This window comes from Stegodyphus dumicola, chromosome 5 (genome assembly GCF_044657685.1).
Source record: "Stegodyphus dumicola isolate Sdum_Otavi_A_Nest chromosome 5, ASM4465768v1".
Lineage (NCBI taxonomy): Eukaryota > Metazoa > Arthropoda > Arachnida > Araneae > Eresidae > Stegodyphus > Stegodyphus dumicola.
Genome location: NC_140772.1, coordinates 1,579,371 through 1,600,716, shown reverse-complemented (window position 1 = coordinate 1,600,716; position 21,346 = coordinate 1,579,371). Strand labels below are relative to the sequence as shown.

Here is a 21,346-nt window from a genome sequence, read left to right as displayed (position 1 = left end):
GCATTCATTAATTTATTACAGGCACATGGCTCTTATTGAACTAAGACTGTCACTGAATGATTGTTTGGAATCGACATTTCTTGCTGTCTGAAACCTACTTCACCTATGATGTAAATATGCAGTTGTGGTTCTCACTGACATAAAGTTTAGCCACTCCTGATCGATTATATATGTCTACTGTATTTATACCTATTATACTAATTATCAGATACAATTTTGAGAATATCAACAAGCAAAACACTTAAAAATTTAAAAAAGACACTTGTAGTAAAAATATTAATATTCTATATGAATTATGGAAAGTACATGTAATGAATAATACCATGACCAAACACTTAAAAAAAAGAATAGATTAAGTATTTCCTACCTCGATACTTGAGAAAGCAATCCTGTTACACAACACATAGTTAACTTTTGATTACATGATATTACATATTACATATTTAGTCCTACGAGTGGTTAAGAAGGCTGAATAGTGGTAGTTCAATCTCGGCTCAAATCCTGAAAAACGAGCTGGTTGTGCAGGTTATTTTTTTCGTATGTGTTTTGTGAATTTTGTGACATTTTCGTGGTTTTCCATGAGCCTATTTACCCTAGAAAATATTCACAAAAGCATGCCTTTTTCAGCTAGCTCTCACATGCTTTGTATATTGAATTAAGTACACACAAACCCTTCTTAATTTTAAAATGATAAAGTTATTAAGTTCACATTACATGCAACGAAGCTTTTTACAAGCCAGGATACTTTCTTTAACAATTACAGTGCTAATTAGTGCTGTACTTCTCAGTTATATGTGAAATAACATCTCAGTGTCACTGCTTGTGACACATTTGTTTCACTTAAGTCTTCTTATGCAGTCATAAGCATGAAATAAACAAAACAATAACATTTGAGAAGATTTCAGGTGTGACACACAAAGAGATGATTAAACTGAAATAAAAAGTATTATTGATTCTCTAAAATGACAGAATAGTTTTATGGATACTCAAAAACTCATGGTTATGCATGAAAAACCTAATCCATACATCCTTGGTGACTGATATTAACATAGTTTTTATGCTGCATTTGTGAACTACGCGGTTAAATTGAGTGAAATTGTGACTAAATTTCAGAAGACTTATAAAATTATGGTGTGAAAATTTAAATGTGAAATTAAAATCAAGGATACATTGGACAGAACAATCAAAAAAGAAATGTTGTCCATAAATATATTAATAATAATTAATGATAAAATGGACATTTAAAATATTCATATAATAAATATATACAATTAGTGTAATTAAAATAAATATATGCATTTAAAAATGATCTAACTTGGACCATATTTGCAATTTTTGTAATGTTATTAAATATGGACTTTAAATAAAATTTTTAGCAGCATACATCATTTGGGTTTGTTTAAATTATGGAAAAGCATGGGAGAGATATCTGCCTAAAAGAAAAGATGCCTTCAAGGAGGTCTTTCTGAAGGACACTGGTTTGAATCCACGTTACATATTGGGAATACCATGAAAACAATCATACAACTTGCCCATTAGCTTGGCTAACTAAACTACCAGAGTTCAGTCACTTTACTGTTTAGCTGCTGATGAGCTGTATATCAGTTGCAAAGCAGTGCACAAAAAATGATATATTCCTTGGTTCTCGTTATGAGTTACACAGGGTTCATAGCCAGATTTTAGTTAAAAAAATAAGCACTTTTCAAGCACATTTTAAGAAAAAAATAAGCACCTGTCTAATGACATTATACACAACTGCATAACCTTAATTAGACTTGTAATTTAAAATATGAGAAATGCAGTATTTATTAAGAGAGAATAAGCATTACCTCAACCATGGAAAATAATTACTTTTTTTTTCCCTTTAAATTTTAAATAACAGTTCAATTTACAGAACTAGTTTACAATGAGAAAAAAAAAAAAAAACTATGCAGAACTAAACTATATTACAAGATTTAATGATGAAATTTCAGTTCAAAATAGAGAAAATAAATAATAATAAGGCATATTTATTGTATTTGCTTGGAACCTAATAATAAATACAATTTATTTTTCCACTCATATTAATATTTAAATAATTTAAATCTAAATTCTGAATATTTTCTAAATTTTCATTGTATATCAGTTTTCTCTTAACAGATATTGCAAGCAAAGTAATTTAAGTAAAAAAGAGGAACATTTCTGAAATCAGAAGACAGAAATTTGCTTCATGCAGTCATCCTTTAACAGTAAAAGCTTAACTAAGCCGCATACTTGGAAACTGGCGAATATTCGGACAGTTGAGCGTAACTTGAAAAAGAGGAGCGGAGGGGGGGGGTTGACTGTAGCCACTTTTTAGATTTTTCCGCTAAATAAATGCTTTTGACATTTTGATATGTGAATCATATAAAAATAAACCAATGGAACTGAAAAATATTCTGCTTAGCAAGCACAGTAAAACTCTTTTAAGTGTTCATAAACAAATCTCAAACAGAACATCAAAATTAATTAATTAATTATCTCTGCGAAATATCGCAAACGTTATTGCACAATACGTGTGCCATAATTCTTCCCTACGTGATATTACGCAATCGGAATCAACAGCTGCTGAAATTGGGAGAATAAAGAACTAAATATGAGTAACTGGGGTGTTTTTCATTCTAATTTTCAACAGACGGCGTTAAATTTCCGCAATAGAATCATTCTTCGCTTGGGTTGGTAGACCGCAGAACTTTTAGTCCTATTCAATCCAGATTGGAAAGTGACAAAAAAAAAAAAAAAAAGTCCGTTGCTTGTTTTCCAGCGAACTTGTAACAGTTTCAATATTTGACATTTTGCGGAGAAAGGGGAGAACCTCCCAATCTTCGCACTATATAATGTATTGGCCAAAAAAAATTAAATTATTTTGACTATTCGATTACTTTCCCTTTATTTAAGCCATTCCGAGTATTATTCCTAAAACGCTGTGTTAAAATACAACCATTTTTGGAAGTTTACTATACTTCAGCAGTTACTGCAACTGTTATTATAAACATTCATACATATACTCATAATATAAGCATAATGATCATAATAAACACAAATATGAACTGACCAAGCGGAACGAGAATGCAAATTATTAAGATCTGGATAAAAATTTAAACGTGTATAGTATTTGGGTGGGAGGAAAAGAATGCCGAATGTACCGAAATTTTCTACTGCTTTCGCAATTCTTTGACCAATATAACGACGGGCACCTGTCTGTACTCTTTGTGCGCACCAAAGGTTATGTTAATGCAGAGAAAGGGGGAAAAGCTATTTCCGGGAGTATGATTCACCACCTGACATTCAATATTAAGAAAAGTTGTTTATTTAGTTTCGGCTTTGGTAGGGGGAAAATAGCGCGTTCATTAAAAAAAAAAGCACTAAAAGCAAAAAATAAGCACTAAAAACAAAAAAATAAGGGCTTTAAAGAAAAAGTAAGCACCTATAAGGGCCTTTATATTTTATTTTCAAATATAAGGACTTATAAGCACTTATAAGGACCGCTATGAACCCTGGTTACATGCAAAAAAGCAAGTCTTAATAAAAATCGATATGCCAAATGTAAAGTTAATATGTTGGTTTTTTCGTGCAATACATGAACATATACATAAAATTTAAAAAAATAAGTCAGAGCAGAATATAATTTATTACTAAAAAAACTTTTATGTAATCAGTTGCAATTAAGTTTCTATTTAAATGAGAATATCTATTCATTTCATTTATGCGATCACAATGGATTTTCAATCGTAGTTTTGGAAGTACTTTAAAATTATGCAATGAAGATATTAATCGTAAATTCACAATTTCTTTAGAAACTGCACTGTTAAAAACATAAATATTTTGGAATTTTATAATACTGAAAGATATTCAAAGACAGATCTCAATTTTCCCAAGAAATTGCCAAGAAAAAGGGTCATTATTACAAAGCTCAATATTACATGATTTTTCTACTTCCATTAAGCTTTACATATTGTTTTCTGTGCTAACTTGAATTAAATATAAATTTATTTTCGTGCATCGTGTTTAACCAGTTAATTTTGAATTTTCACTTTCATATGCTTAATATATTGTTTTCTCTGCTAACGTGAATTTATGTTACTTATTCTTTAATTACTTTGATTATATTCTTTAAATATCATGTTTACGCGGCTTACTTCCATGTGTTTTAATATCTCATAACCAACGCCCATCAACCATAGGTGAACTTGGCGAGTAAAACAGCAACGGCGCCAACGGGTTCTCTGTGGATGAAAATTCAGAATTTCTAAATCAATCAAACACATTCATGAAAACAAGCAATTTCAAAAGTCATTATAATAACAGTAGTCAAGAAAGCATAAAGTTACCAGCAAGAAATCTCTAACAAAGTTAAAGATCATCCATATAATCCAATTGCTATATTAATCAAAATAAATAAGAAATTCAGTACAAAGTCTGAAATCCAGACGTCCATTATCCGAAATGATCTAAAATCCGGACCTCAAAACCACCAACAACATTTTTCTCCTAGGTTTTACGCATGCACATTTGATTCCACCCCCCTCCGAGCATAATAAAACATCTGGAGTGTGCCAATTCTTAATTTCACTTTGACACTAAATGAAATACATTGTTATTGAAGAAACAAACCTTTTAGCATAAATATGTACGATCAGGATCAGTAACTTGGTTTCATTCCTGCGTATCCGCTTTATGGTACACATCTCAAACTGAAACATTCCACATAGATACATCATTGATCTGACGCCAACCTTGGGAATCATTATTTATTATACTTTCCTTTCATCACCGCATGTTTATCAAAACATGACAACTTCAGTAATGACTCATGTAGCGATGCCTAAACAATTTTTGGTACTTTTCCGTTTTGCCGGCGCAAGCGATAAAGTCGCCAATAATGGTACAATCGATGCCAAAAGGAATATTCTCGCTGGTAACCTTTTACGCCTCATTTTCAAAACAAGTCGCAGCTTTTTCTTATCAGATTGATTGTTTTTTTCAATACTGGCATATAATTACATAGAATTTTTATCAGATAGTTCAGTTTTATGTCTAAGGCCATTTTCAGTAGTTAAGTCAATTAGGATGCAATCACAGCTCTTACCCGAAGCCGAAAATATAGAAAAGGTAATGTCAAGGGTTAAATTCATCAATTCTAATAAGGATACATTAGCGAAGTAAAGCACTGCAGTTTTACATAATTTCTAAGTAAGCTATTCGTACGAATTGAAATATTTCTTGCATTTAAACTTGTGTTCCAAATTAAGATTTAACTTGAAATTAATGTAGATAATTACTGAGAGCATTAGATTTTTGTAGAGTAGTTTACGTGAGATGAGATAGCTTAGGGTCACGTGATATAAACCGGCGAATTAGGATTTTGAACCATGAAAGCATAGTAAATTCTTAAATTAATGTCTTTTTACAAATTTATTGTCTTTATTTATCGGCTTTTTATAAAGTTTTAAGCGATATTAAAATGTTTATGCCTTCAAAAAATGAATTCTTAGAACTAAGATTTTTTTAATATTTTTTATGTGTATACTGTCTGTTGTCGCCAATAAAGTCTGCTTGGCGAGATTTGCGCCGGCGAAACGGAAAAGTACCCAATTTTTCTTGTTAGTAATTGAATAATAAAGGTGTATGGTAACCTTATATGTTGACATTACGCTTGGCGATGATTACAGATTTAAGTTAAATGTGCTAAAAAAATGTTTACGAGGAAACATTTACCAAACATTTCTTTCCATGTGATAAAAATAGATTTTGTTGATGATACTCATAGACTCAAAGATTAAATTTATGGCTATTTGAATTAAGAATAATTGATTTGTTATTCACATAAACCCAGAACCAGCACCAGGGCTCGTATGGCTGCAGAGACTCGGAGAATTTAGGACCCACAGAGACTGCATCAGGCGGTAAGATATCTAGCGCCGGCCTTCAATAAGGCTGAAATATATGTGGGAATTTATTTATTCAGAACTCTAATAAGCCTTAAGCACGTGAAAGAAATAGACATAAGTATGATAAATAACAAAACTAATATAATTCAGGCATAATTGTCTCAGTGCGTGATAGAAACAAGATAAAATTTAACAGAACAACTTGTCGTTAGTCGCCAAGCTCATGATGCATAGCCAAATATGTACAGTGAAGGATAGCTAAATTTGATGATGATAGCCACTAATTTTAAAGGTTTTCGGATATAGCAAAACAAAGGCGAAATTTTCCAATTAACGGATTTTGTAAAGAAATGTGGACAAGCTGTAATAAATGAGGATGATATAAAAGAAGTTTTCATTGTGATGACAATCCTTCTCAATCATCAATCAATTAATGAATGGCGAAATCTGTAGTATAGTTCTAGATCCAGAAAATACGCTACTGATAGTGAAGAAAGTGACAGAGAAGTTACTGACAACGAGAAAATTTTGATTGACAAATTAATCGGAATTCTCGAAACAGCAGTTACAGGACTTCAACAATGTAACTAAGCAAAGGATTATGCCTGTCTACAGAATTAAAGAGAATGTATTAGCGCAACAAACGGAGCAACTTAAACAACTTGCATTGAGAGAAATGTTTAATAAGGCAAACAAATCAATATTAAGCTTCTTCTTTTTTTTTTTTTTTTTTTTTTTTTTTTTTTGTAAATTTTGATACCCTTTAGGTCATAAATACTTCATTATTTCACAAACTTTATCCATGTACACGTCGATCTATTTTCACTTAAAAAAAAAAAATCCCCGAATTTCACAAAAATGGCATTGTGCACTCTTTTAACTTTATCCATGTACACATCGACCTATTTTCACTTAAAAAAAATCCCAGAATTGCACAAACTTGCATTGCACACTCCCTTTACTTTGTCCATGTACACATTGATATATTTACACTTAAAAAGTCAAAGGAGCACCAAATTCTACAATATAGGGGAAAAAAATGCAAAATCTCAATAAAATACATTTTAAACCAAAAAATAAAATAACATAGAAAAGAAAAAACATGTTATATATTTAAGCACTACGAAAAGCAAATATTCACTTACCATGATTTTCGAGTTCGCTTCGTACACCCCGAGCCACGTAAAAATCAAAATATCAATCATACTCAAATGACTTTTTTCAAACCAGGTACTCTTTCTGATCGAACACTTCACATAGTGACCATCTGAACTTTTCTTCCTACAAACCCATTCAAATCCATCTAAACGATTTTTACGTTCGACTAGACGCATATCCTTCCTACATACAGAACACTTATAATGGCTACTAAGTAAACCTACATTTACACACCAGTCAATTAAAGCTCTTTTCCCCTTTTGCTCCAAATTGTACAGAAACTTCAAATTAATCTTACTACATTCGGCCATTCTACTGTCTAAAGAATCAAACCAACACACACCACAAAAACGCTTACAAAACATCCCATGATTCAAAATTTCCCAGAATCATGCACCCGATTATGTCACAATAGGGTTTCCATAACATTCAACTACTCAGGCTACCATAAATGAAACAACAACTTGGTGATAAATCAAACAACAACTTCACCATAATACAAGGGGTACCTTAAAGTCTACTCTACCCCAATTTTTTTACTTGCTATTTTCAAGTTGGCAATTTTGAGAAACGTGCAGAGCAGTGGGTGATTCTGCACTCTCTCAGTTTGTCGCCAAGGGCTCTTATAGGATTTTACCCAAATTTTAATTAACATAATCTAATATTTTAAAGTTGCAATTGCATAACATTATGGGAAGAAACGTATTCATGGAAAGGTTGTTTCACATTACGGAAAGCTTCTATCAATCTACAACTTTTATTTATTTTTAATTAAAACAAATTTTAAAACTATTTAACAGGAAGAAAGAAATAAAATAGAATGGAAATATCCCCATTATAAATAATCAATAAAGATCCTGAATTATTAAAAAAAAGTGTGGAAATTTTTCTCTTCCTAAATATTTAACATTACTGGATAAATAGTAGCATTTAGGCTGATTAGCATATTTCAGCTAAATATCCACTGTATCCTTAATTCTTACTCATCTATTACAATATAAATATACCTAAGTTTGAAAAATAATATTAGGTACTTTTCCGTTTTGCCGGCACAAACGATAAAGTCGCCAATAATGGTACAACTGATGCCAAACGGAATATCTTTGCTGGCAAACTTTTACCCTTCATTTTCAAAACAAGTCGCAGCCATTTCTTATCAGATTGATTGTTTCTTTCAATACTGACATACAATTACATAGAATTTTTACAAGATAGTTAAATTTTTTGCCCTAAGACCATTCGCGGTAATTAATTACGATGCAATCACACCACTCACCTGAACGCAAAGATATAGAAAAGGAAAATCAAGGGTTAAATTCATCAAATCTAATGAGAATGCACTAGCGAAGTAAAGCACTGCGGTTTTACATAATTTCTGAGTAAGCTATTCGTACGAATTAAAATAATTCTTGCATTTGAACTTGTATTCCATAAGATTTAACTTGAAATTAATGTAGATAATTACTGAGAGAATTATATTTTTGTAGCGTAGTTTACATGAGATAAGATCACTTGGGGTCACGTGATATGAACCGGCGAATCAGGATGAAAGCAAAGTAAATTCTTAAATTAATGTCTTTTTACAAATTTATTGTCTTTATTTATTGGTTTTTTACAAAATTTTAAACCATACTAAAATGCTTATGCCTTCAAAATAAAAAATTCTTAAAACTAACATTGGTTAAATTTTTTATGTGTATACTGTATGTTGCTGCCAATAAAGTCTGCTTGGCGAGATTTGCGCCGGCGAAACGGAAAAGTACCCAATATTATAATTAAATTGTCTTGGACTAAATATCTCACAAGATTAGTAAAGTTCTGCTTCAAGTAAGAGAAAAGCAGTTATGTAATTAATTGATAATACTGTATTATATTCTACAAGACATCTTTGTGTGTTTTCCAAGAGGTTTCACCTTTCAAATTCTGCCCTGCTTCAGAAAATATGTTATAGTGTCAAAAGCTGTTAAATACATGATTTTAGAAATTTTCAGAAAGATCATTTCAAAAATTTGGTTAATCTTTGGAACATGGTAACAGGTAGTTTGGTGACATTTTGGTAAGGTGATAAAGGTTACTAGCTAGGATTTTAGCAATAATCTGAGAAGTACACAGTTCGAATCACAGATTATTTTGTCTCAGAGAAATGAGAGATCATGAGACATGTCATGTGACATTTTCCGGAAAATTCCAAACAGGATTTTAGCTAATAAGCACTTAGAAACAATTTCGCTGCTAAAGTGCAGAATCGCCCACTTATTTGTTTGGTGCTTTTTACAAGAGTAAGAAGAATTGGATTTTTGTAATTTTTTTTTTTTTTTTAATTTTTATTTTTTAAGTGAAAATAGATCAATGTGTACATGGATAAAGTCATTTTTGTGTGCGCAATACCAAAGTGTGCACAATGCCATTTTTGTGCAATTCTGGGATTTTTTTTAAGTTATAATAGGTTGATGTGTACATAGATATCGTGTATATGCAATTCTTAAAAACGCAGCAAGCAGTGGGCGATTCTACACTTCCTCCCAATTTCGCACCTAATCTTCGTCATGATTAAGCACTTTTGTTCCATAAAAGTTCTAGCATAAGCGTAATTCGGCTAGCAGATTGTTGGAAAAAATTTTGAGTAAAAAAAAAAAATAAAATAAAACATGGCTTTACTTCGTGAAAACAAAATGGCATCCAAAAAAAAAAAAAAAACTAGCAGGTTGCTGTAGCAGGGATGGTCGCCAAAGTTTCGCCAAGTTACCATAATCCGAAGATTCACCAAAAATTTTACTAAAAAATTCCCTTTTTCTACTTGCAAACTAATAACAAATTTAAGAGTTTCTAGTTTATTTACAGTGTGAGCTCCATCTAAGGTATTTTGTGCGTTATGGCATTTTGTCCCATTTTTAACGAGCATTTTAAGCTAAACATACGGTTCTGAAGAATAATGGTCAACTTAATATAACATGTGACATGACGAAAATATAGTCAGCCTATTTTTGAACTTATACTTAACATCTGGATTTATTGTAAAATGAAGACTAAGAAAACGCATAATTCAAGGAAACTAACATTTTATACTTTTAGTTTCGCACATTTAAATATTCTGGCACTTTTTTAGGAAACTACACATATTCGATTACATTTGGATATCAAACATTTTACTTTAATTGTATATTGAATTCCTACATACAAACAGATCACGAATATAAATATTTTCGCTCTAGTGTAGAACTGAGTGCCCCTTCGCTTCACGACAACTTTTTTAAATTTTGGCGATGAAACCTTACTTCTGGTTACCATGATAGTTTTAACTCTGTTTTAGCTTCCTGATTTTATTTAAATGAAAATAGATTGATGTGTACATGGGCAAATTTAAGGCAGTGCGCAATGCCTAGTTTGTGCAATTCTAGGATTTTTTTTTAAGTGAAAACAGATCAATGTGTTCATGGACACAGAGTCTGTACAATTCTTTGACTTCTTATTTTTGTTTTGTGTAGCGACCATCAAGAAATTGTACCTTCCTGGTGCCGATCTTGGCATCAAAAAAAGAATCGCCAAAAAACAAGGGGCACCCAATTGTAAACTTTTACCAATATTTTGTGTATTTGAAAAAAAATATATATAAGTGAATACATACACAGCAAGCCTTTTGAAGCGTTCTTCTTCATCACAAGCATCAATATCCATTGAAGTCTCGGAACTTTTAAAAAGAAAAGCACACAGTAAATAACACATTTGTTCATTGGCGCAAACACAACCAGCGAATCAGCTTTACGTTTCAACGTTGCCAAATCGCGCAATTTTCGACAAAACTATGCTGCCAAAATTCATGTGCTTGCGTTTTTGGGAAATTTTCGCTGCTCTTTTTTCTTAAACGCACATATGTTAAAATAACTTTTCTATTAAAATTAATTTATAATAAAAAGATCTTGCCCCCCCAGATGGTATAGTGTTTAGGAGCTACTCTAATTTTTCATTATTTAATTTCTTCAAATATAATGCAAGACTCTAACATTTGGTGGCAACAGTTTGAAAAGTAAAACGAACATTTATAATAGTGATTCAACGGGGAGATCAGAGATCATTATTCGTTAAGTAGTGTTCGACCCGAGGGCCTTTACCACTACATGTTTATCAATCCCCTAAGGACCTGTAAAAGTTCGTTAAATTCCATAAACTGGAAAAGTCGTATGCATTTGTAATAAAAGTGCAAAGTCTTCAGTAGTGAAGAAGTTGATCAGGGGTGACGCTGTAGCCTTGGCTACTAATGTTTAAAATTAATTTATGACTAGTAACAGCATGAATTATAAACAAATAGCTAAGTTATTGCATTTTATTTTCCAGCTATCGAAATGCGACGCTACGAGCAACGTTTTGAAACCAAAACCTAGCAATCATGAATCAGAACTAGAACTAGTTGCCATTCAACATAAAGAAATTTAAATATAAATATGAATATTAACAAAATATTAAAGTTAATTTTATAAAATAATTAAACACATGAACAAATATATGAAATAAAAAATAATTATTTCTCATGCAATAACTGGGCCACTACACTACTCCCCCACCAGTAACTAAGTTACGTTACAAAGATGGAGAAATAGGTAGTAACTAGTATTGCAGTGTTAACCACTATCAAAATAATTTAGTCAGTCCTTGAATCTAACAGGTAAACGTATAGTTCTGCCTGTGCGAGAAGGTTTTTGATTCACATCCGAATTTGAGTCCGGTCTCTGCAAATTACTGTAGTCAGGTTGTATCAACTGAGAATTTTCCTCAGCTAAAATATATGCTGGTTTCAGGCGATCCAGGGATACATTAACATGTTTTCCTTTTGTGCTAATAGTAAAATATTTGTCCTTGCGATCAATAACAGGAAATGGTCCTTCATAAGGAGGTTCCAAAGGATTTTTTTATCCGATCTATTCGCTGAAACACATGAGAACAAGTTTTTAAGTCTTTATGGACAAATATCTGTTCAGATGAATTTTTACGAATTAGTCTCGGTCCAACAACTTCCATCTGTTTCTGGAGTTTATTAGCAAAAGTCTCCGATGTTGTCTGGATACTTGGTTCGCTGAAAAACTCGCCAGGAAGTCTGAGACTCTGGCCATAAACTACTTGCGCAATAGAATGATTGGTATCTTCTTGAATAGTACTGTTGAATAGTTTACAAACCCAAAAGTACTGTTGGTAACGTGTCCGTCCAAGATATGTTGTTGTGGGCTTTTAATGCTGTTTTCAATGTTCGATGAAGGCGCTCAACATTGCCATTACACGAGGGGTGGTAGGCAGTAGTGTGTTGTAAATTGATGCCACAGATTTTGGACAAAGCTCGTAATGTATCACTTTTAAATTGGGATCCGCGATCACTAATGAGTTTACTTGGCGTTCCGAAACGCGCAATCCAGTTGCTATAAAAGGTTCTTGCGACGTTCTCAGCAGAAATATTTTCTAAAGGAATTGCTTCCATCCAATTCGAAAATCTATCTATGCAAGTAAGACAATAAATATTCCCTTTAGATGGTGGAAGTGGTCCTATGAGATCGATATGGATGACAGAAAATCTTCCTGGTGATACTTCAAACTCACCTAATTTTGTTTTGGTGTGCCGATTGATTTTAGCTTTTTGGCAATGAATGCAGGTTCTTGTCCACAACTGTACATCTTTTTTTATGTTAGGCCAAATGAATTTTGATGTCATTAATTTCATAGTCGATTTTATTCCTGGATGTGATAAACCATGAATTCTTTGAAAGACGTGTTTTCTGAAAGCCTGAGGAATATACGGCCGAACATGTTTAGTTGATGTATCACACCACAAATATTTCCCCGATGGTAGAGAACATTGCTTGAAATTCAAGGAAGTAGTGGTTTGCAAACTCTTCAGTTCTTCATCTTGAGTTTGTTCATCAGCTATTTTATCATAATCTATCGATGAAATTTCATTAACTCTAGATAACGTATCCGCCACAATATTATTCTCACCTTTTAAATATTTGATATCAGTCGAAACCTGGGAGATGTATTGAAGTTGGCGAGCATGTCTAGGTGTTGCTTTGTCAAGTTTTTGACGAAAGGCGAAAATTAAGGGCTTGTGATCTGTATAAATTGTAAATACTCTTCCTTCTAGATAATGCTTAAAGTGTCTAACTGAAAGATATATGCTTAATAGTTCTCTATCATAGGTGCTATATTTTTGCTGAGTATCACTTAATTTTTTAGAAAAAAATGCTATTGGCTTCCACGAGGAGTTTTCATATTGTTGCAACACTGAGCCAATCGCCGTATCTGAAGCATCTGTAAATAACGCCAGAGGTAATTCAGAATTGGGAAAAGACAACAGTGCCGTGTTCACCAGGTCATTCTTGCACGTTTCAAACTGTTTTTCAGCTTCTTCAGTCCATTCGATTTTACGTTTGTCCCTCTTTTTAGCTCCCTTGAGATACGCATGTAACAATGCTTGATTCTTCGCTGCATCCTTTATATAACGACGATAAAAGTTAAGTATTCCAAGAAAGGTTCTAAGTTCATGAATTGTTTCTGGTCGTTTGTAGTTAGTAATAGCTTGAACTCTTTCTGGCAAAGGACGGGAACCCTTAGGTGTAATTAGGTAGCCTAGAAACTCGATTTGGGGAACAGCAAAGACAGATTTTGAAACATTAATTCTTAACCCAAATGTATGCAATCTTTCGAAAACTAATTTAAGGTGATTTTCGTGTTCTTCATGGGTACTGGATGCAATGAGTATATCGTCTAAATAGGGAAAAACGAATTCTAATCCTCTAAAGACTTCGTGAATAAATCTTTGGAACGTTGCAGGAGCATTTTTTAAACCGAAACGCATTACATTAAATTCGTATAAACCGAAAGGAGTGATGATAGCCGTTTTACATTTGTCTTCTTCTGCAATGGGAATTTGAAAATAAGCTTTGAATAAATCAATTTTAGAAAAAATATTTGTACCTCTTAAAATATGATGAAAATCTTCAATGCGAGGAATTGGGTATCGATCAGGTATCGTCTGCGCATTCAATCGTCGGTAGTCTCCGCAAGGACGATATGAACCATCCTTTTTCGTAACAAGGTGCAAGGGGCTTGACCACTGGGAGTTTGATGGACGAATTATTCCATTGTCAAGCATAAATTTAAATTCCTCTTTAGCTATAGCTAAGCGTTTTGGATCGAGCTGTCGTGCCTTTGAATAAACGGGTTGACCAACAGTCGAAATAAAATGTGTAACACCATGTTTAATTTGTGTAGGAAAAAGGTTAGGTTTAGAAATTTCGGGATATTTCGACAGTAAATCGAAAATTTTTATGGATTTATTTAATGTGGTTACTGAGTAATCACTGGAAATAGCAGCGACATCACACTGGACACAAAGCTGTGTTACGCCATCAATTAATTTTTTCTTATTTATATCGACAAGCAATTTATATTTGTGAAGAAAGTCAGCTCCTAAAATACCTTTTGTGACATCAGCAATTATGAATGGAAACTGAAAATCACGACGTAATCCCAAATCAAGAGTTAGCGTTTTTATGCCATAAGTGGAAATATCTGTGCCATTAGCTGCATACAGTTTATATTCAGTTTTACATTTATTCTGTGAAGTAGCAGGAATTATGCTTACGTCAGCTCCGCTATCAATAAGAAAGTGCAAATTTGATCTTCGGTCACGAACGAATAAACGAAATTTGCGACAATCCTTCATATTTTCTGCAGCAGCGTTTGCCGCTGAACCTACTGCAGATTCGAGTTTTCCTGGTTTTTGAAATCGTTTTTTACCCAAGCACACGGAGGCTTGCATTTCTCTAGAATGAATTTTGCTCCAAAACGAAAGTGATAAAAACAAAATTTGCCAGTAGGGTCATATCGTTTATGAGGTTGGCTTCGAGATCGTGAACGTGAATTACGTAAATCCGAGTCCCTTCGTCTTGAGCGAATGGTTACTTGATCAATTTTTTGTTCAAGAAAGGTAATTCTTTGCAACAAATCATTTGCGGGAACAGAAGGAGCATTAGTACTAAATACTTCTGGTTTCCGATTCATATCACTAATTTTATCTGCCATAGACGCTAACTTGGTTACATCTTCATCACTAACTAATAATATATTTTTTATGGAGTCAGGTAGCTTCTCCAGCCATAAAGTTTTGATTAGATTTTCAGACACATCTATAGTAGCAACTGATCTCAACTTCTGCAAACGTTGGCTTGGTTTCATGTCTCCAAGTTCGATACCAGTAATCAAACGTTTAATCCGTACATTTTCACTTTCTTTGAATAAATGTAATAACCTAATTTTAGCATCCGAATATTTTGTGGCACTATCGTTCGTTACAATGTCCCAAATATTTTCGACGAACTTAGGTTCAAGCTGTGAAACTAAATAATTAAATTTCGTTTCTTCTGAAACGATATTTCTAAGTTTGAACTGAGCTTCAACTTGAAAAAACCATATTTCCGGTTTATCAATCCAAAAAGGAGGTATTTTCACACTCACCTTATGAAGCTCCGGTGACTGTATCGTATCTTTCATAGCAGTTTCAGAAGAGTCATTTGTTGACATTTCGAAAATTAATCAGGGTCACCACGATGTAGCCTTGGCTACTAATGTTTAAAATTAATTTATGACTAGTAACAGCATGAATTATAAACAAATAGCTAAGTTATTGCATTTTATTTTCCAGCTATCGAAATGCGACGCTACGAGCAACGTTTTGAAACCAAAACCTAGCAATCATGAATCAGAACTAGAACTAGTTGCCATTCAGCATAAAGAAATTTAAATATAAATATGAATATTAACAAAATATTAAAGTTAATTTTATAAAATAATTAAACACATGAACAAATATATGAAATAAAAAATAATTATTTCTCATGCAATAACTGGGCCACTACAACGCCATATATCGGCCACAGATGAAGTTTTCGTTGGATAAGCTATAATAGCAACTAATAATTTTGGCATATCTTTTACACATTATCGTAGATTTGACACAGTATCGTACAGTAAAAATGGAAAATAATATATACAAGTCCCAGAATTTTTTTTCTTTCGTCTGAGGCGAAAGTACCTATATCTTAATACTCATAGGGAAGGAGACGCGTATTTCCAAACCCTACCCCACTTTTCAAATTTTTGACGTCACGGAAATATCGACTAGTTTGGCAAGACGCCTACCCCACTTTTGACTACTACTGTGCGCTTTCGAAAGAATTGTGCTCCTGAATAGTGTGTTTAGGTGCTAATTGTGAGATTTTCGCAATTTAAATTATTATGAGTGGAAATTTACGCAAAATCTTTAGTGAATGGTTATTGTTTAACGCCGTAGTGTATTTGAGGAAAGAGGAGAATAATTCACTGCTGATGTATACATTAACAGTATGAAAAGTCTGGAAGGTGATACTCGGCAATAAATGTGCTGCATTTCATCGCAAAATTCAGAGTAAAATAAACGAAAGTGTTTGAAAAACTTATCCACATCTGAAGCCACTATACAAAAATTATATGTGTGCCAATACAGCAATTTAAATAAATAAAAAAAAATTGCAGAAAACTTCAGATCAAGGAATAAGAATTGCAGTGCCTCTATGTGCTTAAAAACTACGAAGCATTCTGCAGACTTTCGTGCCAAAATCAAGTTTGACAAATAGATTAATACATTTTATTGTTTCTTTTAGTGTATATATTTCAAAATTATTAAAATAACTTGAACAGTTGTTTAATTGCTTAAAACAGCAATAAAGTTCATTTATAAAGATACACAAGGAACTTCATAATTCATTGCTTTGATGAACAACTGAAATTTACTAAATTACCTAACTTTATAACATTAAATATCTTTGTAACTGTGTTATTATGCTCTGTTTTATAAAAGCTTAACTACTTCTAAAAGCTAACTACTAACTAAAAGCTTAGTTACTTACTATTCATTTGTTATACATTAAAATATTTTCTGATTTATTTACTAAATGTATTAAGAATTTCCATACATGCTTGTGCAGTGTGAATGCATGTTTGTGTAATGAACTTTGATTTTCATGAACGAAAAAGAAATACAATCTCCGAATAAGTACTTTTTGTTTTCCAGTTCCTGTGTTTAGCTGTAAAAGTAAATTCACTTCAAGTATATGTCTGTGCAATTTTGACGATGTAAATGCTGAAATGTATGTATAGTAAAAACTCGACAAAAAAAATATCCGGAAAGCTCTTGAAATTTTGGATAGCCGAGCATATAAAAAATGAAATATTGTAATAAGTGAATGTAAGAATAAACTTAGTCTAAAATCATAAAAACAGTTCATCTTATTTGTATCAACTTGACTATCAAAAGCCAATATTTAATATTATGCACGATTTTGAAAAAAATGTATGCTGCTGATCTTTGGAATATGATAACGGGTGATTTTTACAATGGTTGTTATGTGGATTAAGACTGCAAGTTGAGACTTTAAATATGAACAATAGTAATCTGAAAATTTGAAGTAGTAATTTCATATCCAACAATCTCTGCCAAATAACTTCTATGTTTTAAGTAATTAAAAAATATATTTTAACCACTTATTATTAATTTTATAAAGTATATTCTATAATTTAAATTTTATTTACTTTCATCTATTTTTAATGTTTGCCATTATAAATTTCATACTATGTACTTTTTTAAGATTTCATAGTTGCTAATTAAACTTCCTTTACAATTTATTTAGTTATTCTATACTTACAGTTATATTTTATGTAAGAAAGGGATTTATGTGCAAGAGATATACAGTGAAAGTCATTTAACACAAAACTGAGGGGACTGAAATATTTTTTCGTGTTAAAGAATATTGAAAAGAAAAAAAAAGCATATATTCAACAAAATTAAGCTTAGCTAAATTAAGCTAATCCGATCCCTAAAGATCCTTCACCTTCGGACTTATCCAAAATAAAAACTGCGATCAAATCTTCGCAAATCATTTCAAGCAACTTAAAACATTCGCTTATCCCATCTGTTGCGAATTGTGCCAGATTATATGTTCTTCCCAAAATTCATAAAAGTGGTATTCCTTTCCGCCCTATTGTATCAAATTTAGGTACTGCCTCGTATCCATTAGCGAAATATTTAGTTTCTAGATTTTCCACTCTATTAGACAATAATATTTACACCATAAAAAATTCAATAGAGTTTGTAAAAAAAGGTTAAAAACATTTCTCCTCGTAATTTACTCATGGTTTCTTTTGATGTAAAATCATTATTCACCAATGTCCCAGTGGAGGGTGCATTAAGATGTCTAGAAACCAGACTTCGCGAATTTCATTTCTCTTGCATCGAAATTGATGAGCTAATTTCTCTCACTCAACTCTGTTTGAAACAAACACATTTTGTTTTCCAAAATAAATATTACAAGCAAACTGAGGGATTAGCCATGGGAAGCCCCCTCAGTCCCATCCTGGCTGATATCTACATGCATTATTATGAATCGAAATTGTTTGAAACTTTAAACTTCCCGGCATGGTTCCGCTACGTAGACGATACTTTTACCCTGTTTGAAGGTAATAAAGATGATTTAAATAGAGTTCTTTCAACAATGAATTCTATTGATCCTGCTATTCAGTTCACTTTTGAACTTGAGACTTGCAATTCTCTTCCGTTTCTCGACATTCTGGTCACACGCAACACATCCAACTTCAGTACTACAGTTTACCGTAAACCTTCATCGGTTTGCCTTCCACCACACTTTAAATCATGTCATCCGACTAAACAAAAGTTAGCTTCATTTTATTCCTATGTTTTCCGTGCTCTTCAAAGTTTGCTCCTCCAAACTAGCCCTTGATGAAGAACTAAATTATTTAAAAGCAATAGCTATTGACAGGGGCTTTTCACCTAACATTATTAATCAAGCAGTTAAAAAATTCTCATCTCAACACACTAAAAGCCACACTCTTATTTTAGGAGATTATAAAAATTCTGTTGTTATTCCCTTCTTTCCATCAATTAGCTATAAAGTTGCACATATTTTGCAGAAATTTAACTTTCGGGTTGTTTACTCTCCCATCAATAAAATTCCAACTTCTAAACTCAAGGACCCCATTCCGGATATGAATTCCTGGGGTATTTATAGGATTCCTAGCCAGTGCGGTTTAATTTACATTGGCCAAACTAAGACAGCCTTAAAATTTCGCGTCAAAGAACATGAGGCATATGTTAGAAAAAAGGAAACACAGAAGTCTTCTGTTGCTCAACATTGTTGGTCCGAAAATCACACTTTCAATTTTTCTGCTGCCAAAATTATTCAAAAAACATCTTCCATTGGAGAACTGGATTTTCTAGAGGCATTTCACATTCATAAAAATCTTTCTGTTCTAGTTAACGATCCTAATTCCAATCCAAATTTGCCTTCGGCTTTTAGAGAAATTATGTTTTAGTTCTGGTTTCGCCAACAGATGACGCCACTTGCTTATTCCTGTCCAGGCTTTCTTATCTTATCTAAACATTATTTCCTATCTTGTTCATTTGCGGTTTTGCAGCTGAAGATGATGGTTCGGTAAAACCATCGAAACTAGTCCTGTGAAAATTTTGTAAATTAACGCTGATTTTTGTTGTTTGACTTCTGAATTAGTGTTATATATATTATATATATATATATATATATATATATATATATATATGTATATACTCGTATAAAAATATGTTACCTTGAAAGACCGAAATTAAAGAATGTCGACTTTCACCGGAGAATGTTAACATTCACCAAATACGTCGGTGAAAGATCGAATATTGCATTACATTCTTCTACATTCGGACCCTCACCTGTGTATGTCGACAATCACAGATATGCTCTGGTGTAGATTGAAAAGAGAGGAGTGTATGTACACAATGTTATTGCAAAAGGAAGTGTTCCACAAATAAATGCAGTTGTAAAAGCAAGGGCCTCTTGTGCAATTGAAAGTGACATAACAGTTTAAGTTGTTGCAATAAATAAGATTTGAATCACGTAATTTAGTAAACATAGCTTGAGTAAGCTCCCTGTTCCGAGTCAGGATAGTTCATGTTTTCAAAGCAAGTAAAGAGGAATACAAGTCCTGATAGTGGCGCCCGACGAAGAAGAATAACCATGGCCGAGTTTCAAGAAGAAGCTTTGTTGCCTGCAGAAGCGGCTCAGAATCCAGAAATGCCAGAAGCCGCCCTGGAAGGATTTGGGTACATCGTACAGACCATGCGCGCATTGATGAAACCAGAAGCAACATTTAATGGAAACTCACCGGTAACCAGTTTTTTGGAAAAATTGGACGACCACTTCATGCTGTATCCAGTCCATGAGTTCCATAAAGTCACCTTAGCTACCAGCGCTTTGAGGGGCCAAGCGCTTAATTGGTTCAAATGTATAGGCAGAAGCCACTTGTTTCAAGCGGGAAGTCCCACCTATACTTACGAAAATTTTAAGACTGCCTTAGTAAAAGCCTTCCCTGTCGTAAGAGATCGTGCAAGGTTAGAAACGGAACTCTTCAGTATATACCAGCAACGAATCGAAAATCTTTCCACCTTTATTTTAAGAAAAATTCACATCTTTAAACTCTTGTATGGAAACCGTCCGGATCCTGAGATAATCCAAGTGATTTTGCCGACTTTAGTACCCCAAGTACAAGACTTTATTTAATTAAGGAATCCGACTACACTGGAAACGTTATTTGAGCTAACAATCCAGTTTGAAAATAGAAGAACGGCGGACATCGAATGAAGACGCCAGTATGAGCAACGAAGCCAATTTGGTGCGCCAAGACCACAGCAAAGGCAAGAACACGGCTACGGAAGCAAATCGAATCAGAGGGCAAGGACCAAAAAGTATCCAAATAACAACCGGCGAACGTCGACAGTTCAATAGTAAGCCAGAAAAAAAGTCTGAAGGCCAGCGGAAAAACAAGGAAGGCATGGAAAGGAAGAAAGAAAATTTAAACTAAAACGGATTTCTGCTGACGGGAGGGTGCGGAAATCCGAAAGCCAAGAAAAGTCCTCTTATATACAAATACAGTTTTATACAAATACAGTTATTGTGAAAAATTTGACTCTTCCAAAGATTGAAGTTAGAGTTTTATAAAAGATTTTGCAGCTATTGTTGAACCATTGTTAAAATTAAAAAGGAAAAAGGCAAGATTCTCGTGGACGCCCGAAGCCAATAGTGCTTTCGAAAAATTAAAGCAAGCATTAACGCAAGCCCCTGTTTTGAAATTTCCTGAAAACGATGAGAATTTAGAAATTTCAGTGGATGCTTCGGATTATGCGGTATTAGCGATACTTT

The 21,346-nt window shown here is 33.0% G+C and overlaps 1 protein-coding gene and 1 long non-coding RNA gene across 2 annotated transcripts in view; one reads left to right on the top strand and one right to left on the bottom strand.

Moving 5' to 3' along the window:
* Positions 1 to 1,383, top strand: part of LOC146997010 (uncharacterized) — a 94,411-nt gene extending 93,028 nt beyond the window's left edge. Inside the window, exon 3 of the long non-coding RNA XR_015041061.1 lies at positions 22 to 1,383. This is a non-coding gene — a long non-coding RNA (uncharacterized LOC146997010). The remainder of the gene's footprint in view (positions 1 to 21) is intronic.
* Positions 1 to 10,757, bottom strand: part of LOC146997009 (cullin-5-like) — a 197,686-nt gene extending 186,929 nt beyond the window's left edge. Inside the window, exon 1 of the mRNA XM_085816432.1 lies at positions 10,693 to 10,757. Coding sequence (XP_085672558.1) covers positions 10,693 to 10,742 — 50 coding nt within the window. The 5' untranslated portion in view covers positions 10,743 to 10,757. The remainder of the gene's footprint in view (positions 1 to 10,692) is intronic.
* Positions 10,758 to 21,346: the final 10,589 nt, after the last annotated feature.